The sequence below is a fragment of the Propithecus coquereli genome, unplaced genomic scaffold (genome assembly GCF_000956105.1).
Source record: "Propithecus coquereli isolate 6110/MARCELLA unplaced genomic scaffold, Pcoq_1.0 Scaffold28, whole genome shotgun sequence".
NCBI classification, from domain to species: Eukaryota; Metazoa; Chordata; class Mammalia; order Primates; family Indriidae; genus Propithecus; species Propithecus coquereli.
Genome location: NW_012148396.1, coordinates 2,454,423 through 2,480,241, shown reverse-complemented (window position 1 = coordinate 2,480,241; position 25,819 = coordinate 2,454,423). Strand labels below are relative to the sequence as shown.

At 48.3% G+C, this 25,819-nt stretch overlaps 2 protein-coding genes across 4 annotated transcripts in view; one reads left to right on the top strand and one right to left on the bottom strand.

Annotated features, from left to right (window-relative positions):
* Positions 1 to 12,218, top strand: part of SLA (Src-like-adaptor) — a 65,041-nt gene extending 52,823 nt beyond the window's left edge. For all 3 annotated transcript variants that reach the window (XM_012648055.1, XM_012648054.1, XM_012648053.1), the window contains 4 exons: positions 2,527 to 2,630; positions 5,018 to 5,149; positions 9,251 to 9,383; positions 10,260 to 12,218. In XM_012648055.1, coding sequence (XP_012503509.1) covers positions 2,527 to 2,630; positions 5,018 to 5,149; positions 9,251 to 9,383; positions 10,260 to 10,473 — 583 coding nt within the window. In that variant the 3' untranslated portion in view covers positions 10,474 to 12,218. The remainder of the gene's footprint in view (positions 1 to 2,526; positions 2,631 to 5,017; positions 5,150 to 9,250; positions 9,384 to 10,259) is intronic.
* TG (thyroglobulin) overlaps positions 1 to 25,819 on the bottom strand; it is a 251,456-nt gene that overhangs the window by 83,549 nt on the left and 142,088 nt on the right. Inside the window, exon 41 of the mRNA XM_012648052.1 lies at positions 19,086 to 19,288. Coding sequence (XP_012503506.1) covers positions 19,086 to 19,288 — 203 coding nt within the window. The remainder of the gene's footprint in view (positions 1 to 19,085; positions 19,289 to 25,819) is intronic.

Genomic DNA, 25,819 nt, shown 5'->3' with positions numbered 1-25,819 from the left:
GCTATGTGACAGTGGACAAGCTACTCAGACTTCTATGCATGAGTGTTTTTTCCTCACCTGTCAGATAGCGATCACACTATAGAATGACAGGGAAATGACATAATAACACGGCCCAAAGCACAGGGCTGTCAGGAGAATAAAATGGGATAACACACGTATGGTTCCTGGAGCGATGCCAGGCATTGCAGTAAGCACGTGATAAGTACCAGCTACGATCTTATCAAGTACACATCCAGAAGCACCCAGAGAACGCTTACTGCCAGAAATGCCTATGTACCCAACTTGACAAATGGATGAGAAAAGGAAAAGGAGAAACTTAAAAAACTCAGCCTTGGCAGGTGAGAAAACAGTGCATTGCTCACTCCTACTCAGGCAGGTGAGGCCAGGTGGCTTTGGAGTGTGGCACAGGTGGGCTCAGATCTTGGCTCTCCTCCTTCCAAGTAAGAGCCTCAGAAAAGTTCCTCAACCTCCTTAAGCTGCAGTCTCCTCATCTGTCAAGCTAGCAAGGCCAGACATCGGCAAAGAAATGCGTAGCATCAGGGACATAGCGAGGAGGAAGGAAGGGAACACCACCTCTTTAATGTTCAATAACGACTTTGCATCCAGAGAAACGCAGGCCACATGCTGGCCTGGGGAGGCACAGATAACTACCTGAAAACTCTGAACGCTAGAATTCAGTGCATTTAATTTCAGTATCAACGATCGTAATTATGAATACTAGAAATCATTGCCATGCTTAGGATGGCAAAGGTGAACAACAGTGGAGCAGCAGCTGCTGTGTGAGTCACGTGGCTCTCCCTCCTGCGCCAGCTGCTTGCCCTGGGTCCATTCAGTTCATTCATTAGTAAACGTGCATCGATGCCTTCATGTTGAAGACGTGGAGCTTCAGCTGCCAAGAGCTGGGGGTGGGGAGGAACCCAGAGATGTAGCATAATTATGACCCAGTGGGGCAACCAGGCTAGCAGATGCAATAAAATTCCTTAACATATCCAGTAGGAAGAGAAATAGTGAAGTATAGTGGTTATGGAAGTGAATGTATCAGAAAAATGCATTCTCATTTTAGCCCTATCAATTGCTGACACGGTGACTTGAACAAATTACATAATCACTCAGACCTTCAGTATCCTCATCTGTGAAAGAGAGACAGTATTACCTGTCTTAGGGGGTTGAGATGAGGATTAGATTTCAAGTGCTTAATATGATGGGTTGCCCCTAATTAGGACTCATATATGGCTGTCCTTACTGTTTCATTGTCTTCATCTTTATAAGCAGAACTTCATGTAAGGACTGGAATGCATGAAAATGTTTGTCACATACACCAAAATAATTTATATGGCATGCTTGGTGCAGAATGAAGGGAATCATTGAAATACTTGGCCAAATATGGCATAATCATTTTCCTAAACAGCAAAAGTGATCTAGCAACCAGGACATAAATAGACAGAATCTGATGTTACGCCCATGAGTCTTCGCACACACGGTGCCTCAGGAGCACCCAGCGGGCCTGCTTCAACAACCTGCTCGTGCACCCTCGGTGAATGTTAAAGCCTGCGAAATAGTAAAATATTGGTATTTGCCAGAGCACACGATAACTTGGACCTATGGATTAAAAGCCAGGGTCTACTCACTGAAACACAGAGTGTTAAAAAGCGAGGGGCAATTGCTTCCAAGTACACACCAGCCAACTGCTAACAGAGTGTTTCCTTCCAAACTGAGATCTGGAAAATGAGTAGGGGCCCTTTCCCATAGGATGCAGATGCCTTTGTGTGCAGAGCAGCTTTCGAACAGCACTGAAAAGTGCTTGCTCTCCTGTGCAAGGTGAAGCTTCTACTGTAAAACCGGGCTGCAGTAGGGCTACAGCACCACGACTGCTTTTCCTTACTGCTAAGTGGAAAGGACACAAAACACATGTGAATGTATAGCACAATGACAATGTGTTTAACATGTATTAAAATAGAGAAGATGAGAAGGAAATATAATGAATACAAAGTGGGGCTTGTCAGGTTGAGGAAATCAAGTTCCACTACTCCTTACCTTCTCTCCTGTGTCTATTCATTCATTCTCATATGTATACCAAGCATGATACTCTGGACACAGAGGTGAAACTCAACGAGACAGACCCAGTCCCTGCCCTCGGAGAGCTGTGTGGGAGGGGCCTGGCGGGTGGAGTGGAAGGGAGACACACGCGAAACACTGTGAGGTTGTACAGTGCATATATATTACCTAAGGTGGCAAGGACACATTCTAGTTGGGGTAATTAGATCTCATGCATCCTTGTGTCACAGTCCAATGCAACACCTGGCATCTAACAGGTACTCAGGAAATTTTATCTGAAAGATTAAAAATATGAATGAATGCATGAGCAAACAGCCAATTGCCCCCCTCTTTTAACTCCAGCAGCTTTATGTTAACTGGATCTTAGTTTTATATTCTTTTTTACATTAAGTGCATCCTAGCGTTTGCATTTCCGCCTTTTGTGGGGGAGGGCACACTCAGGATGCTTACGGCTGTCTTCCTACTCCCCAGCTGGCTGTTTGAAGGCCTGGGCAGAGACAAGGCGGAGGAACTGCTGCAGCTGCCAGACACGAAAGTTGGCTCCTTCATGATCAGAGAGAGCGAGACAAAGAAAGGTGAGTGGCCTCCGACTCATCTTTCCACGCTCGGGTGGGACAGACAGGTTTTGTCCCTGGCTGACTCATTACGTGGCTTCGTTTTCCCTCCTCCTACACGCCGGCAAATCGATCCGATGTGGTTAGCTCCCTGCAGCCCACACACTGCCAATGAGGCCAGCATGAAAACAAAGGGACTGGCGACAGGCCGTGGTGACCCAGCAGGGCACTGCCGCAGGCCTGGCCACTATCGACCCCGCTGACTCCTGCTGGAAAATGTTCCATCAACTGGGCAGGAAACTGAAAGCCAAGTGCTGGCAGCGTGCTGGGCAGACAGGACGTGGGCTTTGCTGCAGGCCCAGCCTGGGCTCTCAAGCTTTGTGAGTGACTTCCCCGAGCTCAGTTTTCTCATCTGTGAAATCGAGAGAAAACCCCTCCCTTGCAAGGTTGTGGTGAGATTCAAATGTGATGATATTTGTAGTGTTCTTGCAACGCGGGAGGCCCCGATATCAGTTCCTCTGTGCCCTGCAATTAGACTAGACAGCTCAGAGGATCAGGGCAAGCAGGTGTATGTTCTCACGTACTCACCATGATCTTTATTATAATTTCCTTGCATCTTATACACTAATTCACAAATAACAGGGGCTATTTGTCATGGTTCAGAGCAAGGGTCCCAAATTCTAGCTTCAGCCTTATGAATTCCCAAGAAGCGACCTCTTCTCTCTAAGTCTCAGCTCCCTTATCTATGATAACGACAAGAAAGCACTTAGTTCCATGTCTGAGATATAGCAAGTGCTTAAATTCACAGGAGCAAAACACTTAACAGCTGAAACTTTTTCAGACTAAATAATAATAACTTTTAAAATATAGAACATACCTTCAAATTCTTAGCCTGCTTCTTGTACACTCGCTATCAAAGATGACAAAACACAGTATCTGAGAGTATTTTCCATGCACCTATTAAATGCTAGAGCTCCCTAGCGCTGGAGCCCTTCACCAAAATGGGCACCATCCTAGCTTTGGGGGAGCAGAGGCCATATGTATATATGACAGAAAAAAAGAACAACCTTTCCCTCAAAAACCCAAATGTGCTAGGGAGAGCAAGATCAAAGCAGAGACAAAACATCCTGTGCATGGCCTGGGGTCCCCTGGGGGAGGACACCCAGACCCAGATGGAGGCTCCTGAGCTGGCCTGGTCCTGGGGAAGAACACGGCATAGGTGCCACCACTCACTTAAAATACAGATGCTGTCGGGAGGCGCTGCAGTCGCGCCAGGGTGGGGCGGGCGTGGCGAGCTCCCTCCCTTGGGCATGCAAAGTTCTGATGAGTTTCCACTTGCTACTCTTGACCTGCTCACCACACTCCCAGTTCCCGTTGACCTTACGGGAAGGTGCACACCGCCAGGTTGACCCAAGGGGCCTGCTGAGGACAAGGTTCACACCCCAGGGCAGCTGTTCCCAAGCCCTGTGCCTCTGGCCACATCCCCCGGAGGCTCTGAGCCTCCCTTTCTCCATCTACGAAACACTTGCAGCCAATACCTGCCAGGGCCTTTCTGAGAATTAGCAGAGATGTCGCTTGGAAGTAGCTCAGCCCCCTGCCCACACAGACAGCAAGCACTCACTAAATGCCAGCTCCCTTTCCCCTCTCACCACCTTTCAGCACTTTTCCCTCCTAGGACCCCAGAAGACAGAACAGGGAGGACCCTCAAACGTGACCTAACTGTAGTTTTCTCACTTGCCGTTTGGGGAAATAGAAGCACATGCCCGAGCTGCCCCTCTTACCAACCCAGATGGGTCATGACTCTAATGATGCATATGGAGAAATACACCCCTCATGTGTTTCTTAAGGATACCCAGAAAAATGTCTCCAGTGCTCCAACTTTCTAAGAGAACCAAGCATAAGTCAGAGGGTGTAGGGACCAGGAAGGGGGGCATAACTGTAAGGCCCCCCAAAGGTGTGGTGTGGCCACTCTGGGGGCTGGGGCTGAAGAAGAAAAATATCTTAGAGTCCTCGGGAAGGAGTCAAGAACGATCTCAGGTCCTGAATCTACAGGTTACGACCAAACTGTAATCATTCACTTTGGCCTCAGGAGTCACAAAAGGATGTGGAAGCGCCCATATATTTACCTCGAAAAGCAAAGAGGACCAGGCCAGCGCACCTGAAGACCCGTAATGACGATGCAATCAGTACTTCTGGGTTGCTGAAATAACACACTTGTGGTTGCTAAACGGGGAGCCACGTCTCAACAGAGAGGGTCCTGGCGGTGGGAGGGCCATGTCCCAGCATGGTCACTGTGTCCCAAGGGTGAGCAGATCTCTCTGCTTCCGTGGTGGTGGGCTGGCTAGCTCATGGCCACCGCTGGCAGTGGGGACACGAGGAACACCACTGACCTGTCTCCACCTCCGCAGGGTTTTATTCGCTGTCGGTGAGGCACAGGCAGGTGAAGCATTACCGCATCTTCCGCCTACCGAACAACTGGTACTACATCTCCCCGCGGCTCACCTTCCAGTGCCTGGAGGACCTGGTCAATCACTATTCTGGTAAGAAACACTCGGGGTCAATTGTGGTTGAGGATCCCCCCTTAGCTAAGTGCCTGTGGCGCCATCCGTCCGGGAAGTGGTGTGAGTCACCAGTAAATGCCAGCGCTCTGCTCTCACTTTCCGCCCATGCTGCCTTCCTGATACGCTCTCTTCTCGCTAATCCCGACTGCAAATCTCAGGCTGAAACAGACTGTCCGAGAATGCTGCCTTAGTAAGCAAAAGGCAGCTCATCTCAAATCTGCCCTCTCTACGTGGAAATAAGATCAACTGGGGTGCCCCTATATTCACAACCACAAACAGGGGGCACTTCCTTGAGTGGGGCTGTACATTTTTGAGCTTCTAGGGCTTTGTCCTAAAATGCCACTCGTTTCTCCCTTTCGGCTTGTCAAAAGTCTCTTGAGCCTTCAAAGCCAACATCAACCCAACTCTGTGATGGAGCCGTAGGAGTAGAAGGAGTTACCCTGAGCATGCCAGGTATTTCTGTCCCCAGCATTCTAATTCTTCTGCCAGGTGGCCTAGTTAATTTTGTACTAGTCTGTGTTTCCTGATGAGCTCCTAAAGCCTGAGGATTGTATTTTATTCATTTGTGCATCTTTCCTGGACCCAGGAGAGAGGTCCAAACACTCCTAGGCCGACCCAGATAGAGAGCAATCCTCCGAGGTGGCGGAACCGTAGCTTGGTTTAAGGTGGAGTCAGGAGAGAGAAGGTTCAGTTAGACTGTGAAAGGCCTGAATGTGAGATCAGGGGCTGGAACTTTACTCTGTGGAAAAGGGAGGAATTGTAAAAGGTTGGCAAATTTCTGAAAGTTGGCTCTGGGACATCTGCATTTGTGTCCCAGATCCTCTCACTGTTGGCTGGGCAACCTCAGGCTGGTTATTCGCACCTTAGGGCCTCACTTTCTTCATCTGTGTCATGCAGATACTAATAGTCCCTACCTCTCTGGGACATCATGAGGATTCAGGGAGTTAGCACACAGACAGCAGGGAGAAGAGTGCCTGGCACAAACCGCGAGCCCCTACTAAATATCAGCCCCCGTTACTCAGGCAGAATGCAGCCCTCTTCCCTGCTTCCTGTGCCGTGTTGGAAGCAGGTAAAGGAGAAGCTGCTTTTGCTTTGTTAACATCTTCCCGCTTCCGGGTTCAGGATGCTTGACCTCATGCCCTGGGCAACTTGGCTAGGATTCTGTAGGATAAGGTGCCTTGAACTGAAGAAGCAAAGGTTATTTCAAAAAGAAAGGAGTCCCCATGGCCTGCAGTGATAACAGCCGGCCCATGAGAAAGCAGCAGGGCATGAAGGAGACCCAAGCTTGGATCTGCATGATGTGAGACTTGGGCCAGTCCTCCACCTCTCAGAGCCGGGGTTCCCCATTCATAGGAGGTGGGTAAGAAAGGCCCCCTAGCAGGGGGTCAAATGAGTGATCGCTCTGTGATGTGTTTAGCACAGACTGTCACATAGCAGATGCAAAATAAATAACAAACATTACTTCTGTGATACCAGAAAATGCAGCAGCTAGCTGAAAATGAAAGAGGAAGGGAGTCCTGGAAACAGCCAACTTACACTGCTAATGAGTAAATATTGGTTGTGGTATTTGGCTTTTAATAACAATCATCTGAGGGGTGTGGAGACCATACGTTTTGCATAGACAAAAGCAAACATGAAAAGGGTGTTGCCCCAGCAAATCTCTTAAGGGACAAGAGGCCACGAGGCTACCAGGCCAGGAACACCCAAGTCCACCTGGTGCCGCGTGACCTCTGGGAGGCTCTCACACTAGGGCAGAACGCGCACCTTCCGGAAACATGTTCCTGGCCATTGCCGCACCCAGTGGGCTGCAGTCATCAGTTCATCTCCGTGAAACACTGAAAAGGGTCTGAAAACCTAAGATGTTCTCTGTGCCCCTTTAAAATCCCAAAGCTGAAACAACACAGCCCCTTTTCCCTCCCACTAGCTTCCTCCTAAAGGCACAGAATAGGAATTGTGTCCTGGGGCTCTGTGTTTTACAGGTTGCTTACAGTTATTATCCTGGTGCCTTTGGGCACACTACCTAACACCCTGGAGATTAAAATGCAACTATCTTCTTGTTGTTAGAACCAAAAAAAAAAAAAATTATGCTTGTGAAAAATTTGGCACCTAAAGTACTCCATGCATGGTGGTTAATGAGAGAATGGGGTGTGGGGAGGGCACAAATGAGTTCTAGATGATGGCTAGGGAAATAGAGGGATGGGGAACAGAACCCTTGAATGTAGAGTTGTCAGAGCGTAAGTGTGCAGGAGGAATGAGCATTTGGCCAGTTGCGTAGGTGAGGGTGAATTAGATCAGTGTACCCAGACCCTGGAGACAGCCATAGGATGTTTTTCTTCCCCATTTAAGAGGCAGTGAGTTGCTTTTGGAATGAGTCAATGAGATTGGCTTTGGTCACATCTCTGTAGCTCTGAGCAAGCAACTTAGCCCTGGGATTCTCAGTTTCCTCATCCCTAAAATGGGCATGAGAACACTGACCACACAAAGTGGATGTGGAGCCTCCACGAGACAAAGTGAGTGAGGCTAGCTGAGCGGCAGGCTCAAGGTACGTGCGTACAAACGTTCATTCCTTTGCTCTTCACCAAAATGTATTTTTCACCCTAACTATTACGTTCTTCCTCTCTAAGGAAGAACATTTGCAAAGTGTCCCTGCCTGAGCTGTAGACTTCAGCTGGTTTCTCTAGTATTTGCATCTGATCCGACTTCCTGGCCTCATAACCCGGGAGGTCATTTCAATTTCCAACCCATGACAGGTCATTATTTTAGATTCACATCCAATTAAGCTTGCCCCTCACCTCATGGTCCCACCTCCCATCTCTCCAAGGGCACGTGTGGGTGGACGTTTGAGTTCACAGTGAAAGTCAGACTGAACACCACGAAACGAGGCGCTGCTGATTGCCCCCCGTGAGAGGCTAGGGGTGCTGCTTCAGCTACAGTTTCCTTTTGTCCTTGGGCAAGGACACCCTTGCCAGCAGAGACCTCCCTAACCAGATGGGAGGTGGGGCCTGCCGGAGGGAGGTGTGGTGTGCTTCCTGGACCCTGGCCATGCGTCAGCTCTGGGCGGGGATGGCTCAGTCCTGCTGGACCCCAGCAGCCCCTGGCGTCCCCGGCCACTCTGTCTCCCCTGGCACAGGAGAAGCACAGGGATCCTCAGCCTGAGTAAGGCTGCCCAGCATTTCCTCAGTCTCTAAGATACCCAGGGACAGCAGAATCACAACTTTGTCCCGGTGGCATGGGCTGGGGAGGGCTTCAGGAGGTGGGGGCACATCTTAACGCGCCTGGGAAGATGAGGGCACCTGGGAGCGCGGAGATTGCGTATTCACCAGGGGAAAATAAGAAACGGGTTTGTTTAATTTTCATTCTCTTCAGGTGTGGCTATCTAGAGTAGAAGAGAAATGTCCCTTCCTTCTTTCTTTGTGTACTTTCTCTCTCTTGCCCTTTATCTTTGTTTTTCTCCTTCCTCCCTTCCTGTGTCTTTTATGCTTTTTGTGCTTTCTTCACTTCCTCCCTCCCTCCCTCCCCCTCCCTCCGTCTACCTGTCTCCCACCTTGCCTTTTCCTACTTCTCTCTCTTCCCTCCCTCCCTTTCTTCCCTCCATTTCTTTTATCTTCCTTTCTTGCTGCAAATGCATCAGCCCCGTGCTGCACTGCGTGCTATTCTGTGTATTTGGGGGGAGCTGGCGTTGCACACAGCCCCATTCCTGAACACAGGAGCCCACCCCGTGATGTTAACGGGCTTGTGCCTCAGTGGGAAACCTTTGAAGGCTGTGGCCTCATGTGGGCATCACTTGTTACCTCTTATTTTGCAATCGAGGGAAGCAAGGCGCAAAGAGGTTCAAGGTAACTTACTATCGGGGCAAAGCTGAAATTCAAACCCAAGTTTGGTTGATTCTAGATTCTAGATTCCCTACGTGTGCCTTGCTAACTGCAGAGCATATTGGGGCACATTAACATTTTCTCAGGGTTTCAGATCTTGGGCTCACTTTCCCCTTGGCAACAACCAGGGAGCTATATCTCAGGCCTGCCCTCTACGCCAGCTGAGCGTCCCCAGAGTCCCTGATCCGCTCTCTGCTTCCCTCCTCAGAGGTGGCTGATGGCCTGTGCTGTGTGCTCACCACGCCCTGCCTGACACAAAGCACGGCTGCCCCAGCAGTGAGGGCCTCCAGCTCGCCTGTCACCTTGCGCCAGAAGCCTGTGGACTGGAAGAGGGTGTCCAGGTGTGTGTCTGTGTGTGTCTGTGTGTGTTCTCCATGAACGTGTGAGCACAAAGCAGTGCGTGAGCCTGGCACAGTGTCAGCCGGCCCTGCTGAAATGTGCGGATGGGCACCCCAAGCAGGTGGAACCCCAGGAATCCCACTGACCCTGGAAGGCAGGGTCAGGCCTCAGGCCTCATGAAGCACATGGCGACTCCCTGCCAAGCCCTCGGTCCCCTGGTTCTGCAAACATCTACTGAGTCCCTATTCCATGTGACCAGTACATTTTCTAGCTGAAATATACCACCTTGATTTTCTGATTGTCGGGATTCTAGAAAGTAACTCACATCTTATATAAATTTAATATTATTTAAAAGCCACTCACAGAGATTAAACACAACAGCAAGATTCTAGGGTGACTTTCGTTTTTCTAAGGGAAAAACATCTCCCACTGATTTGTTCTTTTTATTGCATTGTCAGCTATTGAATTTTTAATGGCTATCTGTAGTTTGGGATTGGTGGGTTATCTTAATAATTAAACATTAATCCAGGCATACTATTGTCAAATTCAAAGAAAATCAGAGATCAAAATTACCTGGGAGATGAATAAAACTGCTCTTCCTTGCAAGTAACATAAAGACATTTTCACTAAAATTTACAGTTGGAAGTTTTTGCCATCCAAGAAAACAGTGGTTCAGAGAGGTTAAGTGATTTGTCCAAGATCACATAGCCCACAGATGTACGAACCAGAATGAGAACAGTAAGTTAGAGAAATCTTAACCAGGCTCTTTGGTTTTTTGTTTTTGCTTCCTTTTCTCATTCTCTTTCCTTCCATCTCCTCCTTTCTCCATGTCCCTCTCTTTTTCCCCTTCCTCTGTCCCCCTTTCTTCTGACTCGCAGACTCCAGGAGGACCCTGAGGGAGCAGAGAACCCACTCAGGGTGGATGAGTCCCTTTTCAGTTATGGCTTGCGGGAAAGCATCGCCTCCTACCTGTCTCTGACCAGCGATGACAACGCCTCCTTTGACCGAAAGAAGAAAAGCGTCTCCCTGATGTACAGCGGGAGCAAGCGGAAAAGCTCGTTCTTCTCATCCCCACCTTACTTTGAAGACTAGCCAGAGAAAAGACTCCATGCTTCACGCCCACAAGGAACAAAAGTTCCAACAATCACCTGGGATCTTGCAAAAAGCAGCATCCCCTGATCCCCGGGGGAATCTCATGTCTTTCAGAAGCCAAGAGAAGCCATGTAGCGACTCAAACTCGCGTCTTCCAAAGGAGCCCCTCCCTGGGGTCTGACCAGTACTGGGACGTCATGCAGTGCTGAATCATGATGTCACTGGGCAACACTTAGAAGAGCCCAGCATGTCAGTGTGTCCATGTCGTGTGTGTGGGAAGGACAAAGCCACTCTCACAAGAAAGTGCACCAGGACCATCCTCCAACAAACTGTCTGGACGGTTACACTTGGAGGTCATTGAAGAGAACCTCTGTATCAGCAGGTCTGAGAGGAAGATGAACCAAAAGGTGTTGCCTGGCAGAAGGTCTAGATTTGCATATGGGGTCTTTAAATGGAACTTTGTAAGCCAACCATAGGGACTGTTGGTTGCATCCCTCTCTTTTTAAGGGAACTGCGCGACACTAAACGTTAGTCCAAAGGACTTCTTAGCCCTGAATCAGGAGAAGCCTTTGGCAAGCACCTGCAAGCCAGTGTGCAGACGCCAGATGGCTTCCCTGATGTGAGGAGGGCAAGGCAAATGAGAGCCAGCCTGGGACTGCACCAGCTCTCCCGATGTCCCCAGCCATGGCTTTGTAGTGCCGAAAGAGCTTCTCTGGGTTGCTGGGATTCTTGCCTGTATTAACACATCAACTATTAATTCATAAGTGCCTGAGGAGGCGTTGTGTGCAGTCCTGTGTAAGATGTGAGGCCAAATAAAGAAAAGAAGAGATGCCTAAACCCACCCTCAAAAGAGGTGCTCACAATGTAGACAGAGAAAAAAGTGTATTAAAAGTAGTATGTGAAAGGAGAAATCAACTCCTGGCTTAGGAGGAGATTAGAGGCCGATGAGGGTAACATGTTAGCTGATCCCCAGAGAGTATGCCAGCTGGCTGGACTGAATAGTTAGGAATGGTTGGGTGGGGGGAAAGAAATTGTTAAGTTCTAAAGAATTAATTTATGCAGTATTTTATTCTAAGAAAGCTCTGGCACCCACATGAATAAAAACGCTGAGCTCCACGAAAGATAGGGAGTCCAAATGGATTAATTCTGTCATACACAATTTTAAGAGATGAGGGAGAAAACACAGAGTATACCAGAGAAGAAGCAGGGATCTCCAGGCCGCCCATCTGGCTCCTGCCAGGAAGGGAGGAGGTGACAGATGAATCCGTGACTATTTTTCCCCATTTCAAAGGGATTCTGGAGCAAGCAGGGTGCATGCACGGGGTATCTCTTGCTGCCTGTGAAGTCTGTCTGCTTGCCGCCAGCATTCTGTCCGTCTGAGCTCACTGTGCCAGTGGTGTGCGTATGTGCATTGACATGATTTTCTCAACCTTCAGTTTCCAGTGTGTTTACACAAGGAGACATTTGTGGTTTTCTCAAGAATCCCAAAGGCTGTTTTGGAGGGCCTAGCTGACGTATGGGACTCGAATCTAACACTGCGGACGTCGACTTCCACCATCCGGCAGGGCGACCTCCTGAGCTCCAGATGTCTGTACAGCGTCTCATGTATTGTTTTCCGTTGTGACGAATGTGATTGGAATGTCTGGGGAACACTTGGAGGGATTTCTTAATTGGGAAGCATTACACGTTGTTAAATCATGTATTTATTCCTGATTAAAATAAACCTAATAAATATTTAACCCTTGAGATGCAGGGAGAGCTTGTCGGTTGAGTTAGGTGGGTGATTCATTCAGAAGCTCTACAGGTTGCAAATTTTCAAGTAAACATGCAACTAGAGAGAAAGAGGGGAGCAAAGGAAACCAAGAGAAGCTGGTACTGGTTTGCAGCTCAGCATCTTCTTGAGGTGCAGCTTAAGAAAACCAGATTGTGTGACTTTTCAGGGTGTCTTGTCAAATTTGAAGCTGGGCATAAGGGATTGAGGGCTTGAGGGAAAGAACAAATTCTTAGCAATTGTTATGAAAGTTGTATTCCACCTAGATTCTTCTGCACATTGCTTGTTATACCTGACCTAGTTTTGTTTTGTTTTGTTTTGGTTTTGAGACAGGGTCTTGCTCTGTCATCCAGGCTAGAGTACAGTAGTGTCATCTTAGCTCATTACAATCTCAGATTTCTGGGTTCCAGGGATCCTCCTGCCTCTGCCTCCTGAGTAGCTGAGACTATAGGTGCACACCACCATGCCTGGCTAACTTTCTTATTATTTGTAGAAATGGGTTCTTGCTTATGTTGCTCAGGCTGGTCTCAAACTCCTGGCCTCAAGCAACCCTTCTGCCTCGGCCTCCCAAAGTGCTGGGATTACAGGTGTGAGCCACCACCTGGCCCATACCTGAGCTATTCATTCTTACAAAAATTTCTTTCTACAAATAATTTTTGGAAAGCTATTAAATAGACACAGCTTAGGTGCTGGGGCTGTGAAAAACAGATGAGGTCTCTGATATCATGGAATCAGGGTCCCTGATGTCATAAATAAACAAGACGCTTTGTGACGATGGTGAGTGAAGTACAGAAAATGGCAGGCTCCGAAGCAGCATCCTGCCAGGGCGTGGGCCTTTAGATCCATGTTTAGGAAAGGCTTCCCAGTGTAGGCAACATTTGAGCTGAGGCCTGAAAGGTGAGCAGCAGACAGCCACACAAAGATCTAAGCAGCGAATGAAGGCAATAGGAATAGCGGGGCCATTCCTGTGTGCAGGAACAGGACTGCCTGCTAAAGGAACTAAAAAAAGGACAGGTGGCCGGGCTGAGTGAGCTAGGGGAGGAGGAAGGCAGGCAGGTCCTGCAGGGCACTGGAGAGGAGAGAGAGGGACTCACAGTCTTTCTAGGAGAAATGGGAGCCATTGGGAGGGTCCCAGTAGGGGTGTGATACCATCTCATTTATATGTTTCAAAGACCCGTTTAGAGGGTGAATTTTTAAAATTCCAGCCTTGTATTGTCTACTTGACACGTACTTAAAAGGAAAGGAGAAGAGAATTTGAAAATAAAGGGGTGGAAAATTTTTCATACAAAAATGAATAAAAGGAAAACCTGTGCTGCATTTTGAGACAAAATGGAATTTAAGATGAAAATAAATTACATAAGGGCAAAGACATTACAAAAGGAGCAATACATTAAGAAGATATAATAATCGCAACCTCTTAATGGAATGATACGGTTTCAAAATATATTAAGTAACTGTTATAGGAACAAGTAGATAAATCAATAATTTTATTTGGAGATTTTAATACAAAAATCTCAGAAACTGATAGACTAAGCAAAGATAAGTATATAAATAGATAGGTAGATAGATTTTGATAACATTATATAACTTTTCTGACAACAAATGGAGAATCCATTAGGTCGCCGAGAAAGTCCTAATAAATTTCAGAGTCAGCATCTTCCAGTTCACACTCTATGATAATAATGCAATAAAATTGGAAATCTAATTGCAAAAGGATGGATAAAAATTCTAGGGATCTATTTAATAAAATCTAAAAAAAAAAATCCTTGAGTTAAGAATAATGCAAGAAAAAATAAATGACATGTTGCTACTTTTCAAAATTTCTGGAGCATAGCTAATAAAATAGTAAGAAGGGAATTTATTGCTTAAAATACATTGATCAGAAAACAAAGAATGAAAGCAATGAGGTCAGCTTTCAGCTGAAGAAGTTGAAAGAACAACAGGTGGTCAAGGGCACAAGAAGAAAGGAGAGGATAATGATAAGGGCAGACATTAGTGAAATAGCATTTTTAAAATGTGGCCATAGAGAAGATTTTAAAAAGAAAAACAATTATGTAAATAGTAAGATTAATGTGCCAGATAAAAAAACATGGATAAGCATGATCAAGAAAGACAAAGAAAGAGAACAAAAACAAATCAAACGCAGCTCCACTTGTCACTGTGCGGGCAAGACGGAGTGTGGCCTTCCCAGCAAAGCCCTAAGGCAGTCAGGGGTAGCCGTCCACCCTCTCCATTCCCTCCCTGCTTTCTGGAACCCCTGGCAGCCCAGCCTCAACCCTGCAGATGAGAACAAGTCCCCGAGGGATGACAGAGAAACACTTAGAATAAACTAGAGCCCAGTGGTCAAGAGACACCTGACCTGCTCACCTTGGGAAATGATATGAGAAAGACAAAGAGAAAAAAATGAACTTATTTATTTTCTAAGCTGCTTTAGTGATGGGTTTCCTTGTTATAGCAGCAGCTGAGCATTTTGCTCCAAGGGGTACAGAAGAAAACCTGCTATTATTTGCAAATGATGAGGTAACTTCATAGAAAACCCAGTGAAACCATTAGACATGATGAGAGAGCTCAGCAAATTGTTGAATCAACTGATTTCCCTATGCCAGTATGTATGAACTAGAAAATATGGAGAGGGCGTTCACACTAGGAGATATGTCTCAAAAACAATAGAAACCAGGCCAGGCATGGTGGCTCAAGCCTGTAATCCCAGCACTTTGGGAGGCCAAGGCAAGAGGATTGTTTGAGGGCAGGAGTTCAAGACTAGCCTGGGAAACATAGTGAGATCCCATCTCTACAAAAAATAAAGATAAAAATTTAGCTGGGCATGGTGGTATGTAGCTGTAGTCCCAGCTACTGGGGAAGCTGAGGCAGGAGGATCACTTGAGCCCAGGAGTTTGAGACTGAAGTGAGCCATGATCATGCCATGGCACTCCAGCCTGGGTCATAGAGTGAGACCCTGTCTCTACAAACAATAGAAAACTACTCTGGGCCCAAACCACCATAGAATTGGAATAAGAGATGTTAGAATAGTTGTAAGCATGTAAAATAAGACAGAATTTCTAAAAATTGCTAAATAGAAGTCTTTTTACCAAGGTGAGATTCTTTCTGTTTTGAGAGGTGAGGAAAGGCTTGGAGGCTCCTTTCAGCTCAGCCAAACGATGGGAGGAAATTTCCAGGTGGATACTAAACATGCTGACCACAGAAGAGAGATGGAAAGGCCCAGAAGAGGTCATGGTACTTCCTAGGAAGGGAGGAATGGAGATAGCTGGTGAGCCTGGAGTGTGGGATTCATGCAGGAGGGGAACAAGAAAGGAGATGGGAAAGTTTAGCTTGAGGCCAGCGCATGAGGCTTGGAATCCCCCTGAGGAACAGGGAACTGGGGCAGTGTCATAGGACAGCAACAGAAATTTTTTTCTGGGGCACAAGAATCATACCACAGAGGACCTGACCTCCTCTGTCTTCTCTTAAAACTGGCCGGGCACAGAGCCACAGAATGTATGCTTGCAAGAAGCCTCCCTTCCTCCTCTGACCTGGTCCCAGGACAGGTGAAATGTCCTGGAACTTGCATTTATTTGGAGATCCCTTCTCTTGGCAAGGAAAGGGGGAACTTGGATGTCTTGAGTTTGTATGGTGTGCAGGACACTTTGCAACCTTTATGTCATAACAGCATCTTGAGACCTTGGGAGATAGAATACTGATTTGATTTTATAGGTGAAGAATGCAAGATGAAAGGTTTCCTCCAAGACCAAGATTTTAATGCAGGCCTATCTGATTCTAGCCTTGGGCTCTTTCTCTTACACCTTGAGACCCCAACCGAGTCCCAAGTTCCTGGAACAGCAGCCTCATAAAGAGTGGGAAAACACAGGAGTTGGCTGGATGTTCTAGACACTAATGCAGCACCCCTTTGCTGTGTGTTCTTTGGCAGGTCACTGAACTTCTCTGAGCCTCAGATTTCTTATCTCTAGATTGAAAATAAAATAAAGACCCCATGCCAATCAATGTGAGGAATCTATGAGATGAGATATTGAAAGTGCTTTGTGGTCTCCAATGTGCTAAACGATAATAGGTTATTAATTATCATCACCAGAGTTTCTCTTGGCCAATGTTTAAACAGTTTTGAACCCAAGATTTGCAGATAGACTTAAGATTTTTATCCAAGAATAAATTTCCAACTCACATTCATTCCCCCAAACATCTGTTGGTAAAGAACACATTTAAGAACTGCTAATATATTGAAGTATTTTAGTTCTCTTGATTCCAAATAATTTCACATGCATCCCAAAGACTGCTGGGAGCAGTTGTAAAATCTGCTTCCAAATGACTAAAGCAGACGGGAGGGTTTATTTTTAAATATGCTGCCATTTGTTAAAACAGATTAGTTTTTGAAATTCCCCAAACACCTAAACCCTCAAAAAGAAAAATCTGTCTTCTAGGCCTATTAGAAGGTACTTTGAGCATCTTCTGGGTCCTAGTGAGGGTCTGGTTTCTGAGAGAGCCCTGGAGAAATCCCTCTAGGATCAACCCAAAGCAGGATAATCTATTTTCAACACCAGGAATTGAAAGATGTTTGTGCTCAACTCTCCTGCCACTGAGATGGACCAACTTCAGAGGGACAGAGTGAAGACAATTGGAATCAGAGAACAAGAAACATGAGGAAGAGGTGGGAAGGAGGGAAGTGAAGCCGCCTGTGGGTCCCGGGGCCCCAAGAACAACAACTGAACACTCCCCCAGCCATCTGCTCTTGCTGCCATGTTAATTACAGAGCATCCGCTCACTGCAGGACTCGCTGTGTGAGTACCCGGGGCCCCGCGGAGAGCCAGGCACACGCCCTGCTCTGCTGGAGCTCACAGCCTTGTGAGGGGGCAGCCTTGGCCCTGAGAGCAATTACTTACTGATGGAAATGATGGGAAATGCTGGGCAGAAACACAAGCAGCACAAGCCATAGACAGGGGGCCCCGTTCTAGGCTGAAAAGCCGGGAAAGTTTTCCTAAAGGACAAGAAGTGCAGGCAAAGAGGGGGCTGGCAGAAACGTGCTCCACACAAAGGACACTGCCTGCAGGAGGCAGAACAGAGCATGGACTCCAAGGAACTATAAAGGCTCCTGCGGCTGACAGAGAGAGATGGAGTGACAGGTGTCACTGCTTTCTGTTGGGAATGGTGACAACGCCATCTAGCATCAAGTATTCCTAAAGACCTATAACATGGCACTTCTTCTGTCCTATGATCAAGGATTTGGATCCCAGGAAGGCTGGGCAAGGCTGGGGTACAGTCACGGGGTCTTAGAATTGCTAGCAGGTCGACGATGGGGGCTCCAGCCATGGTGCGGGTCTCAGTGGTTCTCCAAGGGGGACTTCATACTTCATAGTCCCCTAATCTCTTTCTCTGTCCCCGGTGTTGCCCCTCTTAATTCCATCCTCCATCCCACCCTAAGAGAAGTCTTCCTAAAGGGCTGTTCTAAGCAAGTTTCCCACCTGCTTAAAAATGTTTTGATGGGACACCAGTGTTCATAGTGGCAGTGTTCACAATAGGACAGGGTAGAACCCAGTGTCCGTCGACAGATGACTAGATGAATAAAATGTGGTCTAACTGCACAACAGAATACTATTCAGCCTTAAAAAGGAAAGAAATACTGATATATGCCACGGCATGGATGAACCTTGAAAACGTCACTCTAAGTGAAATAAGCCAGACACAAAAGGACAAACCTTGTATGATTCCACTGGTGTGAGGTACCTAGAGCAGGCAGATTCCTAGAGACAGGAAGTAGAATAGAGGTCACCAGGGGCTGAGGGGGTGGAGAGTGGGGAGTTAGTGTTTCATGAATACAGAATTTCTGTTCTGGTGGTGGAGAGTGGTGATGGTCACACAACATTGGGAATGTAATTAATGCCACTGAACTGGACACTTTAAAATAGTTAAATCATAAAATGAAACAAACAAGCAAACAAACAGACAAACTCCTTTGAAGGCTCCCCAGGCACTCAGGATAAAACCTAAGCTGTTCAGGGTGGTCTGGCCCCTGTCTGCCTCCACGCTGCTGCCCACCAGGGCTCTGTCCTCCAAGCTCTCCCTGCTGCCAGGACTCTGCCTAGTTAACGCCCACACAGCCTTCTGCATTTAGCTCAGACATTCCCCCTCCAGGGATGTTTTCCTCCACACTTGCTCCATCCCCTGTGCTTGGTTGGTGTCTTCCCTTCGGGCCACCCTAAGACCCTCTTTTAAATATCTGCTTCAAGTATTTGTCCGCCACCCTCAGTAACTACAAGCTTCCTGAGAACTGGGGCACGTATTATTTATCACGGCATTTCCAGCACCTAGCACAGCACACCTGGCACTAATTGGGTGCACCACAACATTAGGAACGAATTAATAGCAGAACAACAGACATCAGGGCTTACGCTGTGACCAACCAGGTTATTCCTTCCATCATCATCATCATCCTCATCAACGTCATTATATCATCCTAATTATTGTCGTCATCAACATCATTGTATCGTTGTCACCATCACCATAATCACTTCAGACCATCCAGTAGAATCATGAGTAGTGAGTTCTCTTCTTAGCTACCATTCATTGACAAGGGAGGTACTGGCTGGTTCAGACCACTGAACCCCAGCAAGGCACTCCCAGGAAACAAAACACTTCACCACCTAGAATTTGGCATGAGTGGAAAGTGTTCAGGGAGCCCTATAGCTTCCTGCAATCACATGCACATGGAAGGATAAACAGGATCCATACTCAGGATAAGGACAAGGAAAACCCAAGCAACTGAAGCCATCTAGGGAGAACCACCTCCCCACCAGCATCTGCAGTAAGACTGAAGAGAGAGCTGGAGACTCACCATCAGCACAGCCCTCCGGAATAATCTGGCGTTGGTGGCTCTGCTCGTGAGAAGGTGGATACTGGCCACGTCAGCCCCGCCACGGTCTGCCGCCAGGCACACACGTCGAGGGTCCCCGCCGAACACTCCAATGTGGTTCTGCACCCAGGTCAGAGCTGCCACCTGGTCCAGCAGGCCCCAGTTGCCACTCACCTCTCCCGACCCTTCAGGAAAGAGGAAAGCCGTTTACCCTTTGTGATTTTGCAACCTCGGATTTAACATTCATGGTGCTATCTATGCCAGGCACGTGGCTCCTCCAGGGGACCTGGGCTCTTATCCCACAGGTCAGGACAGTGGGTTCCAAATATAGTGAGGGACAGTGGGAAGAACATGGGCTTCGAAATGAGACACACTTAGGCTTGAATTCTAGCATTAGGCTTTGCCAGTGAGGAGACCTTCACTTCCCTGGGCCACAGCTTCCCCATCATTAGATGGGGGCAATTGCTCAGATTAGAGACAATGCATAGCAGTTTCACCCCCTAGCTCCGCCGATCGTCAGGAAGGAGGTGACAACACTTGGACCATGCAGCATGGACCACGCGGTATGTGGCTGTCCCGGACAGTGGCCAGGCCAGGCTGGGGCTCTGGATCCCATTCTCCCCCTGCCTTGTCTTCTGTGCCTTTAATATCATGCAACTGAACTGATTTCTTCCCTTTTTCATGGAAGTCAATAAACATTCGTTGAAAACCCAGCACTATTTTTTTTTAATGAAATGATTGAGACACAAAGAACTATAGCAAAAACATGCTCTTCTCCTTAGCTTTTTGGGACACTACATACCCCAACCCTTCTGATTGTCCTGTGAATTCAGTGGATGCTCCTTGGCAAGCTACTCCGCTAACTTGTCCTCCTTTAAAAACCTTGAATCACTAAACCACATTCTCATCTGGACTAGGGTTCCCAGTCTTCTTTTTCTGACTTTGCCCCAGGAAACAGATTTCACAGCTTCCATGACACCTGCATGCTGATGACTATCGAGTGAACGTCCATCGGCAGCTCAGGCCACTCCCAGAGCTCCATCCCCTCACATTTCCCCACAAGGCACCGGAGTTGTGATTGACAGGATTCAGTATCCAGCGAGAAACTACTGACACGACCCCATATTCTCAAATAGTCAAAACAGAAAAAAAAACAGAAAAAATCTTGCATCCTGATTCTCCAATCTAGTATTCACACAGCTGAAGAGAACACCAGCTCAGGTGCATAACAATACAAATTATTCTTCCAGCTGGGAAGACATTCAGAATGTCTTCAAATGTGTTTCATGTTCTGGGGATTGGTGAAGCCATTGGTAGGACATGGTCCCCACTGTGAACTTTTCTGGATTGCACATATGTTCCATTTGTTAGGATGAACGTGTTCGTTTCCCCCAAGGTCTCAGGGAGCCCAGGAAAGCAGGGTGCCAACCAACTGGGGCCAAATCCTGCAAATCTGGGAGGTGACATCTGTGGCCTGCATTTCTAGTGATGATGGGGAAAGGGGGACGTTCCTGACTCTGACTTCCCATATATCAGCTAGGCTTCCCAATGCACGAGCAGGGCCAGTGCTGACCTCTGGGGTCACACTCCTGGGAGGTCAGAGGTGAGGGTGTGCTCCAGGGGCCCCTCATCAAACCAGTGCGAATTGGGCTCCGGCTGGGGCCAGGCACCCTGCTAGGTGCTGTCCTAGCACACAGCCTCAGACACTCACTCAGAAGGCAGTTAACAAGCAATTATAGTCTGAGAAGTCAAGTTCAATCCTTTCTTTTACTGGTGAAGAAATTAAAACTTAAGGAGGAAAGAGTTTCTTTAGATGTAAGAAGTAAATTTGAGATCAACTTGGAACTCAAATCCTAATTCACAACCAACGCTCAATCCAATTCAACAAACATTTGCTGAAAAATCAATGGCGCACATTAAAAAACGTAAGTGCTCTATTTCTGGAACTTTCTCTACTCAAAGAGCCTTCATAACTGCCTCATTCCTAGTGTATCAAGTCTGAACATCTTCCTGGCTGTTTAGACCCGCTAAGATGTGCCGTCAGCCTGTCTGATCAGTCTGGGCCCCCATCCCTGCCCAGAGGCCGCCCGCCGTGCCCTCGTCCACGCTGCTGCAGTGTGCTGTGGCTCAGCCCCAGTTCTCATGCTCGGGGACCCCTCAGGTCCCACCTCGCTCAGTCTTGCCACAAGCACACACTGCACTGCAGATTAACATGCATGAGGCTTGGCCCTGTGGGGCAGGACAGAAGAGGGCTGCTCTGGGCTGCCCAGGGGCTACAGCTTGGTGGGGAGATGATATGAACGAAAGCTGGACTTGTGATAACACTCGTCCCATCCACCCTGCCCGCCCTGATCTGCCCCACCACCTCTAGGTTCCTACCCCTCGGATCAGGACCAGCCAGCACACGTTCAAGCACGCCCTCAGCAGAAGCCCCTTGGTGCAGTTCTGGGCTCACGGTAGGTCCTCAAGCAGGTCTTATCAATGGACACGGATAAGAGGCAGCATGGCATGGCGACTGTGGAGCCAAACCAGCTGGCTGCAGTGCCGGCTCCACCACCGACTAGCCATGTGGGGCCCTGGACAAGTTACTTACGTTCGTGTGCTTTGGTTTTCCCTATCTAAAAAATGGGGATGATGATAGCACCTACCTCTTTAGGTTGTTACGATGAATAAATTAGCTAATATTTGCAAAACGGAACAGATCAGAGCCTGGCATCAAATGCTATAGAAGATTAACTTTTTAATAAAATAGAACAGGTTTAGGTCCTAACATTATCTCATCAATGCTTTTAGCAGGGCCTGTCTTGTCTTCAGTAGCAGGAATAGCCCCTGTGACGGGTGCCCGCTGGGGCCACATTTGTGCCTGACTTTCTGCTTAGGAAGGACAGCAGACTCTCTCCACAAGCCTCCGAGTGTCCCAGGGATGATGAAGTCATGCACTGCGTGGTCACCCTTGGCAGCCAGGCCTTCTGTCTGGCTCCCTGGCCAAAGCACACTTCCTCCCCTCCCACGCCCTGTGGAGGGCCCACAAGCAAGCGCCTTGTCCACCCTGGCCTCCCTTGCCCCCCAGCTCCCCTCACTGCATTGCTTTGCCAGACAGAGGACAACCACTGAGTGCCAGATGCCCCTGGGGTCTATCCCGCCTGAAGGACTCAGGCTTGGGGAAATGGCCTCCCCTGGCACACCAGGGACCCCTCACTGTTCATTCCGACAGCTCATTTCAACAGGAGCTGAGGCTCCCTTTAAATACTGGGCTGGGCTTGCCTTTCCTCAACAGAGAGCCGAGTTTGTCTAGTCGGCCTCAGGGCGGGCACGGGCTTCCATTTTCATCTTTCTCCCATCTCTTTTTGAAAAGAGCCTCTAGAACATGGGGCTCTAGGGGACCATCTTCTCTCTGGGACACAGCAGTAGCTGCTGCAGCACATTATGAGATGAGGTGACGCACACAGCAGCTACTCTCCCTGACTCAGTAAATGACAAGACGGCTGCAGCTGCCATTAAGAGGCAGTTTTGTGCCCGCCACTGGCCAGATGCTGGGCTGAGAAATGATGAAACATAGCCCTGCCTTGAAAGAGCCCCTATCTGGGGGAAGAAAGAAGGATTAACATGTGTGAGCCCTGCTAGGTACCAGGCAAGGTTCTGGTGTTTGTCTTTCACGTGCCTCAGCTCATGGAAGCTGCCCGACACGTGTTGGCATCTTCTGCTGATGGATGCGCAGCCTGGGATGGGATGTGGAAGGGAGGAACTGCCCAGAGCCCCCAGCCCGGCGGAGCGACAGAGCAGCTCTCAGCCCCTGTCCTGTTCAGATGCAAAGCTGCGCTGCCTGCAGGACCCCAGGCCGAGGCCGGCACTCAGCGTGACCAGCTCTTTCCAGACCTATGTTCTGAACTGCAGTTTACAACTGTTTAAAATGGAAAAAGGAAGTGATGAATAGGAGGAGCACGAGGAAGTTGTAAGGTAATAAAATTCTGCTGTAGGGTCCTGCAAGGGTGGACACAGGACGTCACGCATTCAGCAAGACCCAGAGATTGCACAACACAGAGCACCAGCCCAGATGTAAACTATGGATGTCAGTGAATAATAAAATATCCCTACTGGTTCGTCAAGTGTAACAAATGAGCCCACCCAGGACATGGTGTTAATAACAACAGGGGAAACCGAAGGCAGGGGAGGCAGAGTGTTTGGGAACTCTCTGTACTTTCTGCTCAGTTTTTCTGTAAACTTAAACCAGCTCTAAATAGTAAAATCTACTGATTGTTTTTTTTAAGTGGAAAAAGGGATGGATGATGTATCTGTGCCGCGGGTTTACTAGGAGGATTAACAGAGGCCAGGGGCCTGCTCCTTTCTCCTCGGGGAGGTGAGCTCCTGCTTCCGGCACTGCTCTGCAGAGCCTGGTCACCAAGGTGCAGGAGATGGGCAGGAACCGCTCCTCTGCAGCTAGGAGGCCTGCGTCCCTATCACGGCTCTGCTGGTCCTCTGCCCCATGTCCTGTGTTTGTGACTCAGTTTCCTGACCAACACTAACATCTTTGCTCCCCTCTCAGGGCGAACTGCAGGGAGGTGCAATGCAAGAGACCCAAAAGCTCTTTGGGAATGCAGGACGTGCTACAAGGGCTCCTGAACAAAGCAAAGAAAATGGCCTGTGGCTAAATAAACACGAAAGACCGACCCTGCTCTATACAGCTGAGGAGCAAGGCATCAAAGGGGCATTTCTAGACATCCAAAGGAGCAAGCTGCAATTCGTATTTCTTGTTATTGTTCAACCAACAGAGTTTAGCACCCAGGCTGCCACATATGACCGTGGGTGACAAAGTCCCACTGAGCTTCGCTATCTCATCTGTAAAATGGCCACGCTGCCGGCCTCGCAGCTCTGTGAGAGCTGAGTGGGGTAGTCCAGGAGAAAGATCTGGTAAGGAGCGGCTCTCCATCAGTGCAATCTTCTTCCCTCTTGCTGACAGTTTTCCTTTGAGCGAAATGAACAGGCAGCATTGGTGCCAGTCAGGAATGAGTGGGGCTGAGTGTTCTGGAGCTTCCGTCGCCTCCCCGCTGGCTGCCCCTGCCAGCAGCCAAAATGAGTTTGCCTTTCCAGAAACACATGAATTCGCAACAAGATTACACTCCGTGAAATCAAAATCCTCCACCCCCTCAGCGACAGACGACATATGGAAAGTCGCTCTCTTCTGTCTAGAAATGCTCTAAGCCAAAAAGTCAGTCATGTCTGGGGAGAGCTCCACGGGACCTCCAACAGGACCAGACCTGAATGCCACCCACCTCTGCAGGGAAAGGGGCTCCTGACTTAACAAATCACTGTCAGTGTTATATTCAAAAAGAGAAAAGAGTTTTCTCTCTTTAAAAAAGAAAATAAACTCGTATGTGAATAATTATCTATATTCTCCAAAAAGCTTCCACAAAACCCCAGTCAGCATATTCGCGTCTCAACACCACATACATGTGAAAGAGGGTGGGGATAATTTTCCTCGTTTTACTGGTGAGAAAACTGGGATTTGGAAAGGTCCAGTGAGGGACCCAGAGTCTCCCAGACAGAGAATGGAGGCCAGGAAGGGGGAAGCTGTATCCACTCTCGGATTCCCAGCTGATCCCGCTATCTCTAAAGGAAAATCTGAAATGTGTTCATCATCCCTGACTCCCACGTTGGCATCTGGTTGCATATTGCCCTAACTTCTTGCCCATTTCCCAAGCCTGTTATCTTCTTGTTTGTGGTCCAGGCCTAGAACCTTCACTGGGGCATCCAAGGCCTCATGCCATGCGGTCACTCAGCTCCTCCGAAACCTGCTATCCTCCAGACGTCCTAGTCCACTGTAGATCACTCCCACCTGCTCACCCTTACTTAGCATATAAAACATTCCAGGTCTTCAACGAGACCCTTTTTAAACAGAGATGAAGCTCGGTCCCCATCCTTGAGGGCATGTACAACACATCACAGTCTCTAAAGCCCTTCCCAGCTATCCCCTCACCTGAACACACAGTAACTACAGAAGTTGGGTAAAATTATTCCCATTTTCCAGAGGAGAAAACTGATACTCAGAGAAAGGAAGGGCTTTGTCCGAGGTCCCACAGCCAACAAGTGGCAGAGCTGGCCCTTGGCTCTTCAGATTCCAAGGCCAGTGTGTCCACCCTCTGCCACTGAGGCCTGACACCTCCGCTACTCCTAGTGGTATCTGGAGACGGAGGAGAAGACATGGGTGGAGGCCGTTTGGGTCGGTCCAGGGCTCAGTTCTGCCCTGGTGGTCGGTGCAGAGGATGGAGGCACAGCCAGGGTGATAAACAGGGCTGTGCCTGGGTATGGGACAGGACAATGTTCACAAGTGAGGCCAGAATTAAAGGAGGTGGAAATCACTATTTATACCGCCCTCATTCCAAGGCAGATGGCTTCCCCGTGGGCAGGAGAGCAAAAGCCCACTCTTGGAGCTTGTCCAGGGCAAGTCCAGCCCTGGTGAATCCTGGCTCTGCTATTTCCTAAGTGTATAACCTTGAGCCAGTTTCTACACTCCTTGGGCCTCAACTTCCTCTTCAACACACACACACGCACAGGCTAACACCCATAGCTGTACTTGGAACAGCTTTAGACACACAGTAAGGTCTCAATAAGCATCAACTATTGCTCTCATCCACAGGTGTCAGCATCAATGGAAGGTCTCAGAATATGCTGGACTCTCCACTGTGTGCACAGCTGTGCTGGAGGAGGGGCAGGGGCAG